The sequence below is a fragment of the Aptenodytes patagonicus genome, chromosome 14, assembly GCF_965638725.1.
Source record: "Aptenodytes patagonicus chromosome 14, bAptPat1.pri.cur, whole genome shotgun sequence".
In the NCBI taxonomy this organism is placed as follows: Eukaryota; Metazoa; Chordata; class Aves; order Sphenisciformes; family Spheniscidae; genus Aptenodytes; species Aptenodytes patagonicus.
This window is the reverse complement of record NC_134962.1, coordinates 17422690-17446066: the sequence shown is the minus strand read 5'-3', so window position 1 is coordinate 17446066 and position 23377 is coordinate 17422690. Positions and strand designations below refer to the sequence as shown.

The 23377-nt window shown below is 48.0% G+C and overlaps 2 protein-coding genes and 2 long non-coding RNA genes across 4 annotated transcripts in view; 2 read left to right on the top strand and 2 right to left on the bottom strand.

Annotated features, from left to right (window-relative positions):
- Nucleotides 1-7455, top strand: part of LOC143167068 (uncharacterized) — a 33570-nt gene extending 26115 nt beyond the window's left edge. The window contains exons 23-26 of the mRNA XM_076352112.1: nt 3444-3599; nt 4026-4139; nt 4309-4356; nt 7186-7455. Coding sequence (XP_076208227.1) covers nt 3444-3599; nt 4026-4139; nt 4309-4356; nt 7186-7455 — 588 coding nt within the window. The remainder of the gene's footprint in view (nt 1-3443; nt 3600-4025; nt 4140-4308; nt 4357-7185) is intronic.
- Nucleotides 7456-8868: 1413 nt separating this feature from the next.
- Nucleotides 8869-10274, bottom strand: LOC143167061 (uncharacterized). The gene is made up of 3 exons (XR_012996484.1): nt 10092-10274; nt 9817-9965; nt 8869-9630 (listed from the first exon to the last, which is right to left on the bottom strand). It is a non-coding gene; the product is annotated as an uncharacterized LOC143167061 (long non-coding RNA).
- An 11-nt stretch (nt 10275-10285) lies between these two features.
- LOC143167063 (uncharacterized) lies at nt 10286-12550 on the top strand. Its single transcript, XR_012996486.1, has 2 exons — nt 10286-10541; nt 11377-12550. It is a non-coding gene; the product is annotated as an uncharacterized LOC143167063 (long non-coding RNA).
- Nucleotides 12551-14648: 2098 nt separating this feature from the next.
- On the bottom strand, nt 14649-22689 carry LOC143167051 (endoplasmic reticulum-Golgi intermediate compartment protein 3-like). Its single transcript, XM_076352081.1, has 6 exons — nt 22598-22689; nt 21601-21688; nt 20180-20299; nt 18785-18881; nt 17430-17595; nt 14649-14922 (listed from the first exon to the last, which is right to left on the bottom strand). The coding sequence occupies exons 1-6, from the start codon at nt 22658-22660 to the stop codon at nt 14893-14895; spliced, it is 564 nt and encodes a 187-aa protein (XP_076208196.1). The 5' UTR covers nt 22661-22689; the 3' UTR covers nt 14649-14892.
- Between the last annotated feature and the right edge of the window lie 688 nt (nt 22690-23377).

Below are 23377 nucleotides of genomic sequence, written 5' to 3'. Positions count from 1 at the left end.
ATTACCGTGGAAATGATAACGGGGACGGGAAGGTTTAATGATATTAATGCTCAGTTGTTTTTTCCTATTGCTTTGTTGCAGTTGTCTGCCAAACTGGTGCTAGATGCCTTTTTAGCCTTACCCGGTTCGTCCACTCCATCCTTTAGTTCTGTACAGCAAGGTGCCACTGAAGCGTATAGTCATTTTGTCGATCGCTTGTGGGGGGCGATATGTGAAGAAAAAAAAAAAAAAAAAAAAAAAAAAAAAAAAAAAAAAAGAGAGAGAAAAAAAAAAAAAGAGAGAGAAAAAAAAAGAGAGAGAGAAAAAAAAAAAAAGAAAAAAAAACCCAACAAACAAAAAAAACAAAAACAAAGAGTGCCTACAGTGTGTACCGTGAGTATTGTGTCAGTGTTACCATTGTGATAAGAAGTGGTGGGCCCGGTGCACGCGCGCACAAAGGTGATCTGAAACTTGCTATCTGAAAGAAATAGTGCTGTATAGAATATTAATAACCACTGGACACGAAATACAGTTCACGAAACTGCCAAATTGATTATTGTTTGTATAAAAAATAAAAAAATATTAAAAAAAAAAAAAAAAAAAAAAAAAAAAAAAAAAGGCAATTCACCTAGAAGAGAAAATGTTGAGCCAGGCAGATGTGATCGTAATTGGGCTAATCTTAATAATCCCAGGGTCAGCAACTATACATCGCATTAACCCAAGGGAAAATATGTGGGTAACCTGGGCAAATAAAACAGGGCAGCCCGCGTTTTGCCTTTCCCTCGCCTCAGCAACTGAGCCGTTTAGGACTTGTTTGTTAGGTATGCCTGGATATAAGGAAGGTGACTTTGCCAGGTTCAGTACTGGCAGTTGTACTAATGTGACTGCAACTAGCAACTGTAGTGCTAACTTGATAAAAGGATTAAATCACTCGCTACCCTGGAATCCCCAGGAGTTGGAATTATTAGGGTCGATGCGAGTTGGAAATACATCTAAAAATTGGATTCAAACATGTTTTATATTTGGGGGACCCCTACAGACGGGTATCCACTTCTACCAGGCAAGAAATTGGACAGGGTGGACTAATGTCACCTCTCACGCATCTTACTACAAGTATCAGGATGCGGGCGATTTTTGTGGTACCAATGACAGTGGTAACAGCTATGCTTTAGGAGCAGCTGGAGCGGAAACAAAGGGAGGAATAGGGATCTGGAACAATGGTACCCCAAAGGCGTTGCCCCCACAGGTATTTTTAATATGTGGGGACAGGGCCTGGCAGGGTATCCCAGCAAATGCTGTAGGAGGGCCATGCTACTTAGGAAAATTGACCCTGCTGGCTCCGGGAGAAAATTGGTGGAAAACCGTAACAAGAAAAGAGCAGCAACAAAGACGAAAAAGAGCCGCCACGGGTCTTTCCCCAGACTGTCGTGATGACGTAATTCTACCTAGCGACACCGAAAAGGTCTTCCTTTCACTATTTGTACCAGGCGCTGCAGCTGCGAGGGCCCTAAATGAGGTAGGGAAATTAGCTTGTTGGGCTAAAAAGCAGGCTGATATGACAACAGAGCTTATTGAAAAATTACTTGCAGATCAGGATAGCTTCCATCATGCAATTTTACAGAATAGAGCTGCTATTGACTTTCTGTTATTAGCACAAGGACATGGGTGTGAGGATTTTGAAGGGATGTGTTGTATGAATCTGTCTGACCATGGGGAGTCAATCCACAAACAGCTACAATGGTTAAAGGACCACACCAAGAATATTCAACAAGATCACGGGTTATTTGATACCTGGCTTAAGAATATATTTGGGGAACTGCCATCTTGGATAATAAGTTTAATAAAAGAAAGCTTATGCATTTTAATTGTTATATTAGTAATAAGTATATGCTCTTGTATAATTTTTAGCTGTGTGAAGAAAGCAATTATGAAAATTGTTAATCAAGTCTGGGTTGCTCAAAAACAAGAAGGGGGAATTGAGGAGGAGTGGATGGTACAGCAGGGGCACGATCTAGTATCCATGAGCAACCCATGTTTTTAACAGTAGCAGGGATATGCTGACAAAAACGGCTGGTGACCTTGACCATCCTTCCCTGAGCAGAAGAAGGAGCCTCACTACGTGATGAACAACAACAGCGGAACAACACCCAGGATAAGGAGGAGGCACAGATCGGCGAGACCAGCCGGCAGCTACCAATGAGAAGGGCTAACTAATTGGCTAGGCCTAGGAGGGTGGTTAAAGGGAATAATTCAGAGCCTAATATTAATACTAATAATAGTGATTATAGGATTATTGTTGTTTAGTTGTGCTTTGTCTTGTATTAAACGATTAATAACACGTATATCTAGTGACGCTTGGCTAGCCCAAAATAAAAACGGGGGAATTGTGGGAGACTGGCTGGCTGAGCAGAGGCATGTCAACATAGAATTGATAAGTCAGCAGGATCTCAAGAAGTGGCGAAAACAGCTGGTGTGAGAACTAATAAAGTGCAAGGACACACTGACCTTGTTTACTCCGGCATAAAGCCGACAAGAAAGTTGTGGTTAGCAAAAGGGAACGGCAGCTGGAGGAAACAGGGTGTTGGGAGAAACAAGATGTGTATGTAAATGTTGGGAGAAACAAGATGTGTATGTAAAGGCTGGCATTTAGGCTACTAACCAATAAGGAGCTTGGCTTTTGTAATATGTATGAGCTAATTAAGGAACCTATAAAGTGTGATGATTGTATTCTAATAAATGAAGTCTGCTGATCCCTCACATTGAGTGACTGCTCCTTCCCTCTGCTTTGGCAAATGGCACGACAATCAGGTATGCAACAGCATTAGATCAGGTAATGCGCTTGCATCCGTATAGATCGGTATAGTGCTGATATCAAGACTACATTTATAGATGCTGTCAGAGAGCGCTTCAAGGAGCACTTGATGAACTCATCAAGAAACCCACGAGGGGGGAGGTGGCTCTTGACTAGGTTCAGAGCAGTGCACAGGGCTTGGTTGATAATGGGATTTTTTCAAAGAGCAGTTCTGTAATGATGATGTAACAGGTAAAGGGAATAGAGAACAAAACCTTGGCATTTTATCACTGCAGAAACGCATGCTTCACCCACATGTTGTTTGGTTGTCCGAGGACAGAGCGTAGAACTACAGATAGGAGGATATACAGTGAAGGTCAAAGAGGATGACCAAAGATGTTAGATAGCTTCCCTAAGAGCAACATGTCGATGTGGAAGTCTTCATGACGGACAAGAAATGGCTGAGAGAGAGGGAGCTGGAAATACTACAGACCTTTGTGAAAGCATGAAGTGGCTGAATAGGAAACGAATGTTTCCAGTCTCTCTCGGGAGGAGAAGAAGGGACTTGGCACTGTCCATTCCTGAGTCCGGTCACTCTCCCCGACGTGTTGGTTCTGGCCCTCCTAACCTTTATGTGGCACCAGCTCACGTAATCTCCTCTCTGAACACCCAGCAGGCTATCGCAGAAGGGGAGCAGCTATCGTGGCTCTCGGAGAAGAGACTCCTGTCGCAGCGGCTGGAATGTCTGCAGCGAGCAGTTGCAAGGCTGGAACATGAGAAGACGGAGCTGAAGCAACTCAACGCTGAGCTCAGGAGGACTCTTGAGCAGGTAAAACAGGCTCTCATTGCCTCTGCAAAGCCTCACGGTCCTCTGGAACACAACACGTTTCCACAGGCAGCACTTTGGGGTCCTCTGTTTGTCTCCTTCCCTCTCCCACTTTCCCCTGTGGACACACACTTTTGTATTCTCTCTCTCTTCTGGCACCCCGCTGCCTTCACAAAGGCACATTCACTCCGGAACCACCCTTCTTGCCCCAGCGTCCCCGTACACACCCATTTGACTCTCTTGTGTCAGGAACTGTTTCCTCTTGCGCTTTCTCTTCCATAGTCTACATCGAGTGCTTTTTGCCGCCAACGTTCTCTGGTGCAATTAACGGTCTCTGAGCAGACATCTCCTTGCCATGACGTCCAGAGGTCCTTTTGCTCCTTGTTTGGTGGCAGGTTTCTGTGACCCTTTCTCCTGTCCAACGTGCAGGTGGAACGTGAACGGAGGAGACTGAAGAGAGATCACGGTGGTCGGTCACTGCCAGATGCATGCGGCTTTTCTCTCTCCGAGTCTGACCAGCACAAGATGCCTGCTTCTAGACAGGTGAGAACAGAATCTTACTTGGTGGGAGGAGGCTCTGGCCATACGGAGCAACGATGGCAAATCCCAGTGGCAGCAGCCCCCCAGTATAGACCTAATAGAAGTCAAATATAGACCATGGCCCTGACCAAACTGGAGGCAAAAAAAAGAAATCCTTGCATTTTCTTCACAGGAGGAGTCTCACGCTCGCTGCAGTCGATTAGCTGAGTTACAGAAACAGGTGAGGAGTAGGAAAGCTCTCATCAAAAGCCACTGTGGCTGTACTGATGGGCACAACTTTGCATGATGCCACAGCCCAAGTTTTGTTTGGCTGTCAGGAAGTGAGTACACCAGGCAGTGTCTACACCAGGTAGTACCAGTTAGACACACCTCTTGGCCACGGCCAAACAACATCATTCACCTAGGTCTAGTCTCTGACTTGCCTAAAGGGCAAGTGGGAGAAGGATTGGAGGAAATTCAGAAAACTGGCACTCGCCTGAAAGTAGAGACTATTCTAAGGATGTTCCCCTTGAGCTTACTCATCTTGTTGACTGTTTCCATTTTCCCTTGACTCCGTTAACAGTGGAGCTTGCATCATATCAGAGCTCCGGGGATCTGAGGCAGTGCCAGAGCTTATAGCCTTCAGGCAATCGTTAGTGTCATACTGCTATGCTGTGCTAATCGTGATCCCAGTATCGGACCGAGTCAGAGACCTAAGCACTGTATGGACATGGGTTTTGTCAGTGCAAGAACGTACATTCCAGCTACTGAAGCCTATTGCATCCTTTGACAGTGGTCTTGGCAGTAGCAGCAGTCGCCAGACGTCTCTTCCGTGTACTTTTATGGGTCTGGTACACCCTGGTCTCCCTGAGGAGGCGAATCTTCACAGGCGCTCAGGGCGAAATGCATATAATATTTGTATCGGTAGACTACATGATGCTTAGCTCCGGCAAGTGAGCTGAGAATACTGCTGAAGCCATCAAGGTATATCTTAAGGATGTTTTCACCAGGAAGCCTCAGTGTCCGAAGTTCTGTTGCTACAGATAACTAACTGAACCCCCTTCCCCTTGTGACTGACTGTTGCGTCTGCCTGCACCGTGGACCCACTTCAGCAGTTCAGCAGGAAAACGGAGGTGCTCTGCTCAAAGAATAGTCCTCACCTGGCTGGTTAGGGCACTCCTCTGGGCCTGGGAAACAGCAGAACTGGAACTTGATCTCCCACTTCCTGGGAGATGCTCGTAGCAGCAGCTGGCCACTTCTCCCACTCATACCTCTGGGTTACCTACCAGAGCGTGGGAGGGTTTTTCAGGCTTGCAAGCCCAGTTTCACAAAGGTGCCCTTATTATTTCAGACAGAAGGTCAGATCTGTCCCTCTCTTCAGTGGTGGTGGTCCCCAGCCTATGCACAGAGTTTGTTGTGAAGTCCCTTTGATGTCTTACTTTCCATGTGCATCTCCTCCACTCCAGAGCAGGCAGAGGGCAACATGCCAGAGCTGCTGTGGCTGCACTGCACTGCAAACCTAACAGGAGGTGAGAGCAGCTGGGTCTCTCCCACCAAAAAGCCCAGCAGGCAGAGCTCCGTGTTGTCAGGAAAGAATAGAATCTGAGGAGTTTCAAGGCCTCAGCAGTCCTGTAAGGCTCATTTCCCCCCTGGGCTTTGTTCATCAGGTTATGCTCTGCTCCTCTGTGAAATGCTCTGAAGTTAGGAAAAATGAGAGTCTGCTCCCTTTTCATGTGCTAGCTGTCACGTTTTTAAGCTGGATCGCAACAGAACAGTTCTTCAGTACCTTGTGTAACCAGTAGCCCTCCTGCTGAGGAAAAAGCACGTGGAACTAAGGTGTCGGTAGCCCGAATCTCTCTTTTGAGAAAAAGAGTTGGGTTACTAAACCCTGTAGGAACCTCTCTCCTTAATATACATGTAATGTCTCGGTGTTGTACACGTGAATGGTATGCCAGAAAGAAACTCGGAACTGTTGATAATCTGAGTTTGGTTCAGGGTGACTCTGGGAACCTGTTACTTCCCATTCCACAACGACAAAGTGTTTGTCAGGGCTGGAGTTAGCGGGTGCGTCTTCCCCGACGTCCGCAGATGGTCCTAACAGCGTGGGCTTGCCTGAGCTCGGCCTTTTGCCTCTTTCAGGTGTCCCTTCTGCAGACGCAGCTGGCACAGGAGCGAAAATACAAGCAGGACTATATTGAGTGCTGCGCCAAGACCAGCCAGGAGCTGTCAGACCTTCACCAAGAGCTGTCTTACTCCTTAGCAGCTGTGGTCAGGGAGCCCAGAGCTGCTGTTCTGGAAGCAGAGACTCGGAAGCTGGATCGGTCTCTGAACCTTCATTTCCTGTAGAGGAACAGCTGCAGCATCACGGGGCTCCTGTCTTGTGCCCTTCCCGGAAATGTATTATGTTTTGCTGTGGGAAATGGGGGCGCATTTGTTCTGTTTGCATTTGGAAGCATTTCCTAGCGGCAGTGATTTTTAAGATTTTTTTAAATAAAAGCAGTTTTGCAGGATCGCACTATTTCAGTAAGAAAAAGCAAGTGGTAGGTATATATGTGGCTTAGGAAAAGATTATACTAGTTGTTTACGTGCGCAAGTAAGCTATTACGAGCTGTTGTCTGATTTAACCTCTCGAGTTCATAGCCGGTCCCTGTGATGACAGAGGGAAAAGGAGGTGTTAACAAAATGAAGGGGTGAAGAGTACACGCCAGGGATCGAAGGTGGGGCAAGAGAGTGGGTTTTCCTTCCTTCCTTCCTTCCCTCCTTCCTTCTTTCCTTCTTTCCTTCCTTCCCTTCTTCCCTCCTTCCTTCCTCACAGAAAGCGCCGGTACTCTCCCGAGATGATTTGCTTTCCGCTTTGTTGCTGCAACAGCCAGCCTGAGGGAGAGCTCGGTGGTTCTCAAAAGGACATTAGTAACAAACTCCAGACCTTCCAAAGACGGAGGCAATGGATGGGGCGGGGAGGATGTCAAACCGAGTGAAAAGTGCTCTCTGCCCGCAGCTTCGCCTGGGTGTCACGCCCTTTCCAGCTAACCGATGTCGGCACAGTCAGCGTCTCTCGGGTGTCCTTCAGAGGCCCGGGGGCCGTTGCCAGGGAGGGTCAGAAGAGGGCGGGGCGGCAGCGAGGACCTTCCCGCCCCGGAGGAGACCGGGAGCCCCAGCCCCTTGGCCGGCTTCGGGCGGGGGCGGTGCCGGCCCGGCGCCTGAAGGCGGGTTTGGTTCCGGGCCGCACGGCACCATGGACTCGCTGTGGCGGTTGAAGCGGTTCGATGCCTTCCCCAAGGCCCTGGAAGACTTTTGGGTCAGGACGTGCGGGGGCGCGCTGGGTGAGCGGGCGCGCTGAGGGCGGCCGGGGGCCGGCGGGCGGGCCCGGGCCTTGCTGTGGGGCGGTGGCCGGCCAGGGGACCTTGTGGGCCGGCGCTCGGCGGCGGGGGGCAGCGGCTCGGGGTGGCGGCGGGCGGGCTGAGGCGGGGCTGAGGCGAGACGGGCGGGCGGCCGCGACCGGCGGGGCTGACGGCGGTTCTCGCCTCCCCGGCAGTGAGGGTTGTCAGCGGGCTCATCATGGTGGTGCCTTTGTTCTCGGACCTGCAGTACTACCTCACCAAAGAGGCGAGTAGCGGCGGCGGGGTGGGCCCGGTCCACTGGTGCTGCCTCCTGCCCGCGGTGCCCCAGTGGAGAGGCGGCCCTGCGGCCCGGGGCGGCCTGCCGTGCCTCCGCACCCCCACCGAGCTCCCGCCTCCTCCTCCGGGCTGGCCACGCAGCAGCTTCACCGGCTGCGGATCTGTTGGGGTTTTTTTGTTTGCCCCGGCTGGTCGCCTTGATGATGGGAGCGGGCTGCCCTCCCCCGAAAGCCGCTTGGCGCAAAGGTTGGCTTGCGGCCTCCTGTAGCGCTGTCGCAGGAGAGCGTCTCAAGATCTCTTCTTGCTGTCTCCGCCATCTACAAGCAGGCAATACGAAGAAAAGAAAGCAACCGCAGGAACCCCCGTCCCCACCCCAAATTTTAAGATTCCCAAATTACTCTCTTTTTTTGAAGTCTTACAAATGGCAAGTGCTTAGCTACCATGGAAGGTGTGGGAGGCAGCAGCAGCTCAGGTGTCTCGCAAATCCCACCTCTTAAAAGTCAGCTCGTGAGGCAGAGCAGTCGAGGGAAAGAGGCCCTTTGATTTCCTTCCAAGTGAAACAGGAGACTCTGTTTTTTCTTTGTTCCTAGGTTCATCCGGAATTGTACGTTGGCAAATCAAGGGGAGAGAAACTGAAGGTCGACCTAGATGTTATTTTTCCACGTACACCTTGTGCTTGTGAGTCAGACTTCTGAATATTTGGGATAATTTTCATCCTTGCCGAGGGCCCGAGAGGCTCAGCGTGCCTGGTGCTTCCGAGTGCTGCACTGCTGGGTTGGTGCTGCGCTGGGTGAGCGGGCGCGCTGAGGGCAGCCGGGGGCTGGCGGGCGGGCCCGGGCCTTGCTGTGGGGCGGTGGCCGGCCAGGGGACCTTGTGGGCCGGCGCTCGGCGGCGGGGGGCAGCGGCTCGGGGTGGCGGCGGGCGGGCTGAGGCGGGGCTGAGGCGAGACGGGCGGGCGGCCGCGACCGGCGGGGCTGACGGCAGTTCTCGCCTCCCCGGCAGTGAGGGTTGTCAGGAGGTTCGCACAGGAGCGAAAATACAAGCAGGGCTATATTGAGTGCTGTGCCAAGACCAGCCAGGAGCTGTCAGACCTTCACCAAGAGCTGTCTTACTCGTTAGCAGCTGTGGTCAGGGAGCCCAGAGCTGCTGTTCTGGAAGCAGAGACTCGGAAGCTGGATCGGTCTCTGAACGTTAACTTGGCACTAATATCTCTGGACCATCAGTCTCCTGAGAGACAGCCGTTGCATTCAACTGCCAGATCCCCCAGAAGCGATGACCTGAGGTAACAGGACCAGCGTACAACAAAAGGCCTCAGCAGGAGCCAAGTCGGGGACCTGCTGTACCAGGTGAACTGTGGCAGGGGGCTTGCTTCAAGCACGAGTCCTGAAGTAAGATAAAAGTGCAGAGGACAGCGTTCACCAGCAGGTTCCCCAGCAGAAGCAGCAGAAGGTGGGACAAAACCGGTGCTGGCTTGTGTGGATGGGGTGAGTCGTAGGCCTGGAAAAGCCTACGGTGAACCTGAGGTGAACCTGAGGAGCAGGTAAAATGTCTTCCTTTTCCAAAGCACTCCATCACAGCATGCCTCGTCAGTCTCCACACAGCCCTCCACATTAGGTTGTTCCTGTCAGTTTCTGTACTGTATACAAAGACTTGTTGTCTGGTTTTATTTCTTCAATACACTTATTTCTCCAAAACACTGCTCAGGCTCTGAGCAGAAATCTCCTTGCAATGATGTCCTGTTGCTCCTCTGCTTTCTTCAGCAGCTGCTCCAGGTGGGCTTTCTCGGCACAGAGCTCTTCATTTGTTCTTCTACACAAGTTCAGCTTCTCCTGGTCAGAGATCTTTGCTCTCTCCATCCCGTCCACTTTTCCTGACAGAACTTCATTCTCTTGCTCCAGCTACAATCACAGAGGCACAGAGGAAATAAAATACAGTAAGAGTTACTATGAAGAAGGTTTGGCTTGGACAGGAAAAAGACCAACATTTCCATACTCAGTCAGTCATACTGTCGGAAGGCAAGAAGCCTGAGCAGAAGCAGCAGCTGGAGACGAACACCTGGCAAGATCTTTGGCAACTCTGCTCACCTGCAGCACAAGTTTGTTCAGTTGCGCTTTATCCAGTGCAAGAGCTTCACTGATACCGCTCGTGTTCGCTGTTGCAACACGTAGTTCAGCTATTTCAGCACTCAGCTAATAAGCTGAGCCCCTGTCAACTCTGCTACCGACCGCTCTGCCTGGAGAGACAAAAGAGAACAATTTCTGTGACCTGAGATGAGGAATGAATAGCAACACATTCTAAAACATCTAATAATGACGAGAACTGAGATAAAATATGAGCAAAGTCTGTGCTGCAGAAATACCTCTAGTAATAAAGTGCTCAGCCTCCAATGGTCAGCTGAGAAGAACACAGCATCTCCTTACTCAGGAACCAGCCAAGAGGGAAAGCACAGTAGAAGTCTGTCTTTTATAGACACAACAGGAGTCAAACATTATCAATTCTTGAGTCTTCCAGTTAGGTATACTGGAACTGTCAATATGGATGGATAAAAATTGAATTAACCCAGCAGAGCCTGACCTTTCTCTTCAGTTATCTAAAGACAGAAAAACACCCTCCCTCAGTTTCCAAATTACGTTTCCTTCCGGGCCTGGGGATTATGACAAACCAAAAGGAAAGCAAATTCGTATTTAATGACTGTGCACAACAACTTTCATCTAGGATGGGTACATATGTATAAATACAGAACCAACATCAAAAGAACATGAGACCAAAGGTTACATAAAAGCATAGAAAAACATCCACGCAAACAACAGTAAGTGAAGCGAAATAAATCTCACGGGGATTTAACATTCATGCAGGCAGAAACAAAAAGTAGAAAGGACAAAATAACTTTTTTCTTACAAGTGGACAAACTTTTTTTTTTTTTAAACACAGTTTCAGTTTTTCAGCATTTCCAGTGTTTCTTGTTCCTTCAGACACATGAATATTGCATAAAGACAGGGAGGAGAACGTGTGTTAAAACAAGTGAAATGTCCGACACTTTGCAAAAAAAAGATTATCAGGAGACCATCAGAGGTCCTTTGGGCGTAAAGATTACCATGGTATAAGGATATTTAAGAAATAATTCTGGGGTCACATAAGATTTGGGTAATGCATTTTTTTCTGAGAAAGCCTGAGATCTTAGGGGCTTGATTTTCTATGAAAAACCCTGAGGACATTTAGAATGCCAAACACAAATGAAATGCGGTTTGAATCTTACTTCAGCAGATGTTACCCTACAATGAGATAACACACTTGCATCTCTTACGAGCATGAGATTCATAGGCTACCTGTTTCAAAACTTTGATTCCCATTAGTCAATATACGGGTCTGCCTTAAAACACATATACGTACCATATTGCCAATAAATAACTCAGAATATCCAAACGTGGTTGGTAACTAAGAAAACCTGACGTTCAGTAACTCTTAAGAAGGACCTTCACGAGGCTTACCCACTCGCACAGTATTTAAAAGTGAAAAAAATTGGAGAGCAATTGCTGATAATCTGATTTCGGTGGCTACCCATTAGCATTCTCCTGATTAGGAAGGTAACTGAATTTAGTTAATGTTAGCAAACTTGTATGTAACTTCCATCTTTTTTTTCCTAGTCTAAACAGGACCTCTGGTCTTCTCTGTCTTAATGGAAGGACTTCTGCCAAGCCAAAGACAAAGAATCAAGGCTCATGGATGTGAGAAATGGGATGAACTCCTCTGGGCGAGGCTGCTCCCTGCCTTTTACCTGTATTCCTCTCACATTCAGCTGGTGCTGTCAAACCTCACCTTATGATGAGTATTAGAATCTATAAAGCATTATTTCAGGCAAATGATTTCTGGGGACAAAATATGAGTATGCAAGAACACAAGCATAGGCAAGGAGAGAGAACTGTGTATGGAAAAGGAAGCCCCAACAAGAAATGAATAATCCCTGAAAAATAAGACTTCCTCCGGGACACATCTATCCTAGGGCAGCTACTCAAACAAAATAAAAAGGACACGAAGACTGAGCTACACGCAACTAAAGCTAACATAACTAAACAGAAATATAATTGCACCTTATGCAGTGCTGGTTCTGGTTTGCATGTGTGTTAGCCCCGTGTCTCCTCTTACTTCTTATTCTACTTTCTGAAAAAAGCAATTTCAACTTGCTTCTACCCAGGAGAGAAGTTACAGTTTTGAAGATGTTAACACCAAGCACACGGCAAAAGTTCAGAAGCTCAGATCAGAGTTACATTTACGGTCACATTTACAAAGTGCTTCTGAATAGGACCCTTCGCACTGTCACAAAGACGCCTGTGCAGATTCCCTAGCTGGAGATCTATTAAACAACAGTAACCCTCAGGATAAGGAGAGAGTAACAGCGCAAGAAACTGAAAGGCTGGTGTGCTAGCTTCAGTATTTGAATAGCACCATAAGTACGGACTCGCGACTAACCATCAGTTGTACAAACGTGGTACAGCTACTCCAACATGAGGCAAGGAGAGGGGTGCAAGGGAACTTTCCGTAGTACTGACATTCTTGCTCACCCCCCCATTCTCTACCGATTCAAGTCAGTAGGGAATAGAAGGCAGGAGCAAAAATACTGTGAGTCATCACAGCTTTGTGCCAAATAGGTCTAGTGAAATTATTATTTTTATTGGAACGTTAATGTGGTTTATGATGATAACAGTTTGGAATATTCAGTCTTCTCTTAGACTTTCAACTTTATCCTGCGTGACATTCTGTTAAGCGTATTAATAGGACTGAGCATTAACGTAGACCTTATTAAAGGGATCAAAAATCACATGCACAGACGTTCTTATGTGGAATTATCATCCAAACGGGATACTTCCAGGGGAGCTCACAGAGCTTTGACCAATACTGGTCAAGATCTTTATCTGTAACTAAAGGGGTGTCCTGGTTTCAGCTGCGATAGAGTTAATTTTCTTCCTAGTGGCTGGTACAGTGCTGCGTTTTGGATTTAGGATGAGAATAATGTTGATAACACGCCGATGTTTTAGTTGTTGCTAAGTAGTGCTTACACTAGTCAAGGACTTTTCAGCTTCTCATGCCCTGCCAGTGAGAAGCTGGGAGGGGGCACAGCCAGGACAGCTGACCCAAACTGGCCAAAGGGATATTCCATACCATGTGATGTATATAAACTGGGGGGAGTTAGCCGGGGGGCGGCGACTGCTGCTCGGGAACTGGCTGGGCATCGGTCGGCGGGTGGTGAGCAACTGCATTATGCATCACTTATTTTGTATACTCTTTTATCATTATTATCATTATCATTATTTTCCCTTCCTTTTCTGTCCTGTTAAACGTCTTTATCTCAACCCGTGAATTTTACTTCTTATTCCCGATTCTCTCCCTGATGCCACTGGGTGGGGGGCAGTGAGCGAACGGCTGTGTGGTGTTTAGCTGCCTGCCGGGTTAAACCACAACAGTCCTTTTGGCGCCCAACGTGGGGCACGAAGGACTGAAATAATGACAGACCAGAGCGTGTTAAGGCAAACTTGTTATAAGCATTCATTACCTTGGTTTAACGGTCGCCATTGGTCACAATGTTGATTGATTTACTCTCAAAGTTGTCGTGCTTGCTCTCCAAGTTGTGTTATGTAACACCTTACTTGCTGTATATGTTCCCTGTTGGGCTGTTTATCACCTCTGGGAGCTGGGTCAAGGATATCATTTTGCTGCACTGCGTAACACTACTGGTTTATGATGTGATAAGATTTTTGGTCGTGAGACTGATTTTTGTATTTGTACTTTCATACACTTGGACTCGGCATTGCCGTCATCTCCGTACCTCAGGAGCCACTTTTCGGAAACTATTAATAATTACACCTTTTACCTTTTCTCCTCGGGGAACCAATCTGTGGGGGAGATGGGGGCGGACACTTTCCCCTGCTCCTTCACCTTCCCTTTCTCAGGCCTTCTTTCTGTAAATTAAAAAAAAAAAAAAAAAAAAGATTACGAGGAAAGGTTATACTGAGGCAGAAAACAGTCTCAGCTTCACGTACAAAAAAAAGACCAGGCTCTGAGCTGTCCATTTCCCTCGGGGGTCAGGGAAGACTCCTCGGTTGTTGGTTGGTGCCATGAAAACATTGCCCAGGAAAAGGTTGGACAAAACAAAAAAAGCGGGGGGGGGGGGGGGGGGGGAGGGGGGATCAAATGTTACAAATAACTAGGAAAGCAAGAGAGAACAAAAGGAAGAAAATCATTATGCCACTGCCTACATCATGCTTAGCCTGGATCTTAATCCTGGGTGCAGTCTTGTACCTCCAGACAGAGCTGAACTGAAAGAGGTTCAGAGAAATCTAGCAAGGAAGCTCAGGGGTCAAATGGCTTCCACAAAGGACCATCTGCGTAAGCTGGGACTCTTCAGCGGGGGAAAGGCATGGCCTGTAGGCTGGCCCAGGAAACGTCTACGACATCCTGAGAGGCAGGGAGAGAGCCCGGGCAGCGACCATTCACTCTTTTCCAACAGAGGAACAAGGGCCATCAGATACAGCTAATGGGAGCAAGCAAGGGAGGGGAGGTGTTTTTTCTTACAGCAGAGCAGGCCTGCTGAACGCCTTGCAACAGGGTGTTGTAAATGCAAACTGTTTACATGGGTTCATGGCGAGATGGGAAAAGTACCTGAAAAGAGAGCCACTGAGGACTCTCAATAGACCGTAACAGATGCCGGAGATCCCGAGAGCCGAAAACAGTTGCACATGGAGAAAAGTATTAGGAGCCTTTATTCCTCACTATTTAACGTGACAGAATTCCCAGAAAGCGGAAAGTTTGTCTGCCCATCATCCCTCCTCCTGCTCCTTTTCACTGTCCTCAAAACACTAATATTCCTAACTCTGCCTCCAAAAGGTCTGCAGTTACTATATAGTCCCTTCTGGTTTTTACCTGTATTTTCCCCAGTGTAAGCCCTTCATTTTTCAATTCAGTTGTGCAAGACTTCCGGGGCACACGCAATTAGAGAGCTATCCTGACCTCACCCCCTCCTCCATGTACACAAAGTACTTGCTCTCAGGACGGCCAGCTTGCATTCACGCCTATTGCAGAGAACAGGTGCAATGCAGAGATGCTTCTCGTTAACGTAGATACATGCTGTGAAGTTGTAAATCCTGGCTGTAGTAAGGTTGCTGTTGTCATGCTAGTTTAAGCACATAAAGCAAGTTCTGCGGGAAGGAGTGAAATATTTCATTAGGACAACTAATACTGTGGGGAAAAGCAGGCAAGGTTTTTGCACAACAGTGCTTCTTCATTTCATCTTTAGAAACTGCTCAAAAGCTTGCTAGTTTTTCTCCAAATACACCAGCTACTCTCACAAAGCACATTCACATTCTCCTCCCGACCTTTGCCTCAGTGGTACATGTTAAACTGGAGTGAGTGAGAGGAAGGGGAAAAAAATCAGGCTGAAACTAAAGCTCTTTCTGAAGCCTTTACTACAAACTTCACGCTTCAAAGACTTGATCAAGGGAACTGCAAACATTCCATTAAACCACAAGTCTTTTTAATCAAGTTCCCGTTAAAGATACAAGGCATAAACTACCACTATTACTCTGGCCACTGTGCATTTATATAGATGCTTGCGGAAGTCCCTTACAACTTACACGTTACTCTGAGAAGTTCTGAACTGCTTTAAAATTCTCCTGAGATACTCTCCAAAATATCCCTTCCAGAGATACTGATATTCAGGTCCTGGACTGAACACCTTACTCGAGGTCGTTTTACAACAGAGCAGCAAAGTTTTATGGAACAAGTGAGACCGTTTCTGGGCAGTCTCTCATTCTCCTCCAAGTTCTCCCACACCCGCGCGGCGGCACCTCCAGAAACCGGTTTCCTATTTGTTCACGATGGTTCTAAACCTCTGTAACAAAACTTCAACAACGTCCTCCCCACTGAAGCAGTCCTGCTACTGTTATGGATAGCAATGCAAAGATATTCAAAGAAAACGGTCAGATACGCTTGGAAGCTAAAGGCCACAATAAAAAGGAAAAGAAAATACCATGTACATGAGACCGTTGGAAACTTTTTCCCGGTGCAAAGTGGAAATTTCCAGCTACCTGCAGGAGATAGTAGTCCTTCATTAAAAGGTCTCAATCTATATAACTAAAGCAGTCGTGCTGGTGCTTGGATTTTTAGATTTTTGTTTAAACAAGACAGACACCAAGCAACTCATTTTCATAGGTGACAATATCAGCAGATGTTGTCCTAAAAGAGGTATGAATTTCCCCTGTTCCTCACAGGCAGTCATGTGGAAAGCCATAACTACATACTGATGTTGATAATAACTGTTTTATGCAAATTATTTTAGTGGACATAAAAATGGGAAGAAGGAGGAATTAACTCTACTGGGAGGGAACTGACTGTTGCTGCAGGAAATACAAAACAGTATCACGGAAAAGGAGTGGAGAAAGTAATTGAGGGGGAGAGTGAGCAGGGTAAAAAAAAACCCTTAATACAATACACAACCGTGATCCAGTGTATACATCCGTGAAAATAAGCTGCATGCAAAAATAAAGCACTAAGCCAACAAAACCAAACCAAACCCAAAAAGAAAAAGGTTGTTCAAACTTCATCCTGGAATTTGAAAGGGATACGGATATTAGGTGCCAATCCTCACTGACGCCTACTAGCAATCATACACGCTCTCCCCTGGAAGATCTGAATGGCCCAAACTCACGTGCTACGTGAGGCATTCAATGTCCGTGCAAACCTATTGCTTGTGTTAACTGCAGACCTGATGAGAATGGAGATGTGCAGAATTCCGAGTGCATAACCATGGTCCCCAAAAATTTCCCCAGTGACACCCACCCTTGGACCCTTGCTACCTCCAGCATTCCCCTTGGAATCTTTCGTGCTCATCACGCTTTGTGACAGAGGGTCCCATAACGGTTTGGTACCCATGATAATGCTCAAATCACAGTGTCTGGCTTCGTGAGTAAAAGGTTGACTTTCCAGAAATAAAGACTGTAGTCTCCAGGAAGAGTACACAAATATGTAAAAAAAACAGAGCTTGAATTAAAAAAAAAAAATTAGCCTGGGCCTGACTTCTAGAAGGTACCTGGGTACGTAATTTGCACGTCCAAGTGTTCTGGGTTTAGTAACCCTTCAAATGACAGGGTAGTTACATAGTTATTTGGTATACCTCCTACTACTGTTCCATACACCAGTTGCAAAAAAAACACTCCTCTGAGCATTTCCAGCTTTGACAACCAACTCAAATAGTCTTGCTTCCACTGTTTTTCTAAAGAAGATAACATTTCACTCCCTCCAGCACCTCTGCTGGCAAGCTGTTGACTACTGTTATCTCCAGCATCCACTGGTGGCCTCTGTTTTAAGACTAGACGGGCAGGTGGGACAATCTAACCTCAAAGAAGCTGCCTCTCCTCCTCCAGAAACCTTGGCAAAAAGACTCACTAGCTGGACGGCAGGAAAAACTAAGCTTCTCCAGCCAGCGTGCTTCCTACCAGCCCGCACAACGAAACACAGGATTATCCCCTTCCCGCTGCTTTTCCTGACTCTCCTATTGAACCCCCTTACAGGCACAAGTACCCTGCTGAGGCCAGGGGTTATCATATTACAGTGCCGTGAACACCTAAAGCTGGAAAAGGAGAGGAACTCTGCCTTTTCACAGTCCTCACCATCATGCAGCACGTTTACAGCAAAACCCATCTCTCACCTTGTTGACCTCTAGGAAACCATACACCTGGCAGCCCTCGTTCTTCTGCTCTTGCATTTGCTGGCTAAACCCTTCCCTCTTGCACTGCTCTATGGTATCCGGCTTCTTGAAGGCCCAGCCTCGCCGCCTGTATGCTTCTCTGACGTCGTCACAAGTATTACAACACCTGCAAAAGCACAAGCACCATCTTACCATCTCTATCGCTAGAAAGAGATGCTCCAGCTCAGGACTTGAATCCTTGGCGGATTCTTCTTCAACAAAGCAATAAAGCAAACATCAGGGACTGGACCTTGAAAGCTGGTCTAATGCTCCTGAAGGAGCTCAAGCTTCTTGATGTACTTTTCGAGAGTTTGGCATGAGGATGCAAGCTGTTTGAATGCAGTTCTTGAGTCTGAAAAGGGCTCTGCCTGTCCATTTAGACAGTCACATCACTCCTTGGCAAAGAAATTTGCTCCAAAAACGACATCAGTGTCCCACAGTTCCGAGTAGTTTGGAACTCCCCGTGTGAACAAAGCATCTGCCTGTTTCTGTTCCTCCTTTTCTCTGTTTTTAGGCCAAGACCGTCAAAATGGGAGGGAGGGTTAATGGCAAACTTTCTTCCTTACTTTTCTACCTCTGGATAACACCTTGGTCACTGGAAAAACCAGTTTTCTTTCTCGGTTCCGTGTTTTGCTGGGCCAAACAAGAAGTTGGAGGCTGGAATCATGAATCCCTCAAGATGGAAACACCTCTGGGGAAGGACCCAACTTGACAGACAGGATAGACCAAGTTACTAAAGAGACAATAGCAGTGAAGGATAGTCCAGAACCTATGGACTATCACAGATCCATTCTTAGAGGAATTTGCAGGTAGGACAAATGAGAAACACCAAGCGACACCCGTTGTTTGTGTGAGCGATGAATGTCTGGTCTTTGCTCCTGTAAGGATGCAGAGCCTGCAGCAGGAGTGAGAAGGCAAGGCCATAACCAGGTTTTATTCCAAGACAGCTCACGTAACAGTGAAATAATTTACACAGCTCCCCTCTGGACACCATATAATCCCAGAAAAGATACAGTGTCCTGAGATACAATCTTTGTGCTACTGCAAAGGCAGTGCAATTTGCACTGCCCTTATTAAACAGGCACGTAGACAATGTAGACAACCTAACTCTGCACTGCACGTTCTTAACAATCACGAGTGCAGCTTCCAAAGACATACCGAAACCACAACAGTTCTCATCATTCTCTGAACACGTGCCCGGGAGGATTTCGTTGCACAGACCTTCGCAGACATTTGAAAAAAAAAAGAAAAAGGTGCATGCAACATAACAGTGCAAATTCAAGTGCTAAGAAGATATGAAAAGGTGTAAAGGTTACCGAATGTCCTCTGACTCTGCCCCATAACAGCCCTCGCAACAATCAGCATCCCAAGAATTTGGATCAAACACTTCTTCTCCTTCTTCTTTCCCCAGCTCTAAGACAAAAGAGGATTCAAAGTGATGAGGCATGTCTAGAAATGCTGTCTTGTACTCTTGTTTTGTTCTACGCACAATAACTGTTCTACACATGAATGCAACGATTTTGTGTTGAAGCTGTGCATCCCGCACCCAAAGCCCACCTGAAATGGTAGGCATAGAGCCTGCTGAGGTGTCAAATAAGACCAATTAACAGAGTAGCGTTTGTCATCTCAAGAACACCCTCCACAGAAAGAACTGGCTATCTGTAAGCCTTCCTGGAGCATCGACCAGATGTTACTTGCATAAAGGCTTTGTTAAAACATTGTCTAAAGTAGACCCAATCAGCACATCGCGACTGATACAGGACCTGTTACACAAAATTTTAGATAGTTTTTGTGCCCAGACATTAAATCTGTAATGCCACAACCTGTGAATACAGAAAGGCTGCCAAGTGACACAGCAGTAAGAACACTATCACCACATTCCCATGACAACTGGAGAAACCCGCGTACCTACGGGTATTGTTCAGCTCTTGGCTTAGTTTAGCCTTTCAACTTCAACAACAGAAAAGTTAAATCCGAGTGATACAAATCAAAACATTTAGTTTATGCTGATACACAGAACTACACTCTCTCCCAGAAAAGGTAATAAGGAGCTCATGTTTTGGAAAGGAAAAGTCAGGACAGTATTACTGTTAGACTGCAACACTTTGCCAGAATCGTTTGTATCGAAGTACAACAATGAGTCATAATACGCAAATAATGTAGAGGAGAGGTTTATGTAGCCAAGGACCACTTACTACAACTCGCAACCGATAAATCCACTAAAATGTATTTATCAGGTATGCATTACCACACACAAAGTAAATGCAGTAAGGTGCAAGTTTAGGCTTAAGGGTCGAGTCACTGGAGCCTTCCCTGGAGAGAGGCTCTTTCCTCTAACCACGTCGTCCCGTTTGTCAGCCCACTGTGATTTAAAGATACAACCAAAGCCAAGTTTTGCCAGAACAGCTGCTTGATTTCTAGTCATAAAAGACCGCTAATAACTCAGCAGCTTTACTCCTGAAACGCACCCATGAGTCCCTGTCATAATTTCAGAGGGACTAGGCAAAGATTTGCCTCGCAAAAGTAGCAAGCGTAATAGGAGTTTGTCTGATCCGCCAGCTTAAAAGATTTGGGTGCTATAAACTCTTCAAGAGTTTATGGTGTTTAAATGCTTTTCAGCTGTCACTCGTTCCCGTGAAAGTCAGAACGGGCATACAGTGATGGGAAGACTACCAGAGCATCCATCCAAGAAAGGCAGAATAGCGTCTTACTGTGTCTCTCGGCCTCTGGAGTCGCACGATTGCCAGCTTTATCCAAACGTTGCTTAAACAGATTGTGCTCCACATCCAGCTGCTGCTCCCCTGCTACGTCCGTGGCATCGATGCTCAAATCTGAAACCCACGAGCAAGGGAAGTGGTCTATAAACGCACATTTGTTATGGCCCGAGGCAGGCTGAGGAAGCCTTCAACCAGTGATCTTTTCAGCCAGGGGAGATAAGAACGTGCCAAACTGGAAGAGTGTGTATGGCTGGGGCCAAGTGACGTATGGGGAGTAAGATGCACATTGCAGCACCCTAAATGATCCCTCCAAATACGGGGTTTGGTTTGGTGTACAGGAAGGACTGTTTCCAGCTGCCACAGAAATCATTACCCTGAAAGGTAAACACATGTAAGGCAAAAAACCAAAACCCAACCCCTCAAAGCCCATAACCATTTTCACAAACACCGCTTCAGGAGTTAAGCTTAAAATTGGTTGAAAGCTGCCTCCCACCTCTACCCCCTCACCCTTCCCCCTTCAACATCAGCACATTTCCTCGTGATCCCTTTTCACAAAGAAGATTGAGAAGGTCTGTGGTCTCGGCCTGGTGTCGAAGCGCCACGATGCACTTGCTGGCTACACGCTCTCTTGTAAGACTCACAGCTTCTCTGCACAAAACAGCAGAGGCTTCCAGTCTCTCCGGCCTTCCCACGCCCTTTTAAATGCGAAGAAGGCAAAGACCAGCAATCTCTTGGGTGGTCAGAAGGAAGTCAGACTCACTACATTTAGAGCCCAATGCATTACCCAAAGGAATTACTACAACAGAACAAGAGGGAGGGCAGATTGGTGGACAGTCGGACAACGTGCACAGCAGTAATACACAGTAAGATTTGCACAATTTTCAATCGCTTCATCCTGCAACTTTATTTTGAATTTAGTTAAAAGCTAATCAGATTATTAACGCTCATTCTGATTTTAAAAATTTTGGAGAAAGGTTACCACGTGCCATTGGCATTACAGTCAGAATTTAAGCACAAAAATCACAGAAGAGCTATCCCTTGTCCAGTAACTTCCAAAGGAGACTAAAGCTTTCCAACAACAATACAGTCAAATCTTGAGTCCCAAGTGAACTCCGTGTCAGCTTTTTCAGTATTACTGCGCCCTCTGACAAAGTACAACACCATACAGAAGTGTAAGTGGGTTTATAGCTTATCCTCATTTATAATCTAGAAAAATACTACTGCCTGGCTGGAAGCGCTGGTTTAAGCGCCCAGCGGGCCTGGCTGGAATCACTGCCTAACCTCAAGGGATCACCAATGCCTCCCTGTCCGTGGCCCAAGCAGCAGTGCAGCACTCGGAAGCACCAGGCACGCGGAGCCTCTCGGGCCCTCGGCAAGGATGAAAGTTATCCCAAATATTCAGAAGTCTGACTCACAAGCACAAGGCGTACGTGGAAAAATAACATCTAGGTCGACCTTCAGTTTCTCTCCCCTTGATTTGCCAACGTACAATTCCGGATGAACCTAGGAACAAAGAAAAAACAGAGTCTCCTGTTTCACTTGGAAGGAAATCAAAGGGCCTCTTTCCCTCGACTGCTCTGCCTCACGAGCTGACTTTTAAGAGGTGGGATTTGCGAGACACCTGAGCTGCTGCTGCCTCCCACACCTTCCATGGTAGCTAAGCACTTGCCATTTGTAAGACTTCAAAAAAAGAGAGTAATTTGGGAATCTTAAAATTTGGGGTGGGGACGGGGGTTCCTGCGGTTGCTTTCTTTTCTTCGTATTGCCTGCTTGTAGACGGCGGAGACAGCAAGAAGAGATCTTGAGACGCTCTCCTGCGACAGCGCTACAGGAGGCCGCAAGCCAACCTTTGCGCCAAGCGGCTTTCGGGGGAGGGCAGCCCGCTCCCATCGTCAAGGCGACCAGCCGGGGCAAACAAAAAAACCCCAACAGATCCGCAGCCGGTGAAGCTGCTGCGTGGCCAGCCCGGAGGAGGAGGCGGGAGCTCGGCGGGGGTGCGGAGGCACGGCAGGCCGCCCCGGGCCGCAGGGCCGCCTCTCCACTGGGGCACCGCGGGCAGGAGGCAGCACCAGTGGACCGGGCCCACCCCGCCGCCGCTACTCGCCTCTTTGGTGAGGTAGTACTGCAGGTCCGAGAACAAAGGCACCACCATGATGAGCCCGCTGACAACCCTCACTGCCGGGGAGGCGAGAACCGCCGTCAGCCCCGCCGGTCGCGGCCGCCCGCCCGTCTCGCCTCAGCCCCGCCTCAGCCCGCCCGCCGCCACCCCGAGCCGCTGCCCCCTGCCGCCGAGCGCCGGCCCACAAGGTCCCCTGGCCGGCCACCGCCCCACAGCAAGGCCCGGGCCCGCCCGCCGGCCCCCGGCCGCCCTCAGCGCGCCCGCTCACCCAGCGCGCCCCCGCACGTCCTGACCCAAAAGTCTTCCAGGGCCTTGGGGAAGGCATCGAACCGCTTCAACCGCCACAGCGAGTCCATGGTGCCGTGCGGCCCGGAACCAAACCCGCCTTCAGGCGCTGGGCCGGCACCGCCCCCGCCCGAAGCCGGCCAAGGGGCTGGGGCTCCCGGTCTCCTCCGGGGCGGGAAGGTCCTCGCTGCCGCCCCGCCCTCTTCTGACCCTCCCTGGCAACGGCCCCCAGGCCTCTGAAGGACACCCGAGAGACGCTGACTGTGCCGACATCGGTTAGCTGGAAAGGGCGTGACACCCAGGCGAAGCTGCGGGCAGAGAGCACTTTTCACTTGGTTTGACATCCTCCCCGCCCCATCCATTGCCTCCGTCTTTGGAAGGTCTGGAGTTTGTTACTAATGTCCTTTTGAGAACCACCGAGCTCTCCCTCAGGCTGGCTGTTGCAGCAACAAAGCGGAAAGCAAATCATCTCGGGAGAGTACCGGCGCTTTCTGTGAGGAAGGAAGGAGGGAAGAAGGGAAGGAAGGAAAGAAGGAAAGAAGGAAGGAGGGAAGGAAGGAAGGAAGGAAAACCCACTCTCTTGCCCCACCTTCGATCCCTGGCGTGTACTCTTCACCCCTTCATTTTGTTAACACCTCCTTTTCCCTCTGTCATCACAGGGACCGGCTATGAACTCGAGAGGTTAAATCAGACAACAGCTCGTAATAGCTTACTTGCGCACGTAAACAACTAGTATAATCTTTTCCTAAGCCACATATATACCTACCACTTGCTTTTTCTTACTGAAA

Coding starts and splice junctions, on each gene's coding strand:
- LOC143167051 (XM_076352081.1), bottom strand. CDS start 22,660: ATGGACTCGCTGTGGCGGTTGAAGCGGTTCGATGCCTTCCCCAAGGCC. Junction 18,882..20,179: donor TCCAGAGGCCGAGAGACACA/GTAAGACGCTAT, acceptor CTTTTGTCTTAG/AGCTGGGGAAAGAAGAAGGA. Junction 14,923..17,429: donor GTTTCCTAGAGGTCAACAAG/GTGAGAGATGGG, acceptor TCCTTCCCGCAG/AACTTGCTTTATGTGCTTAA.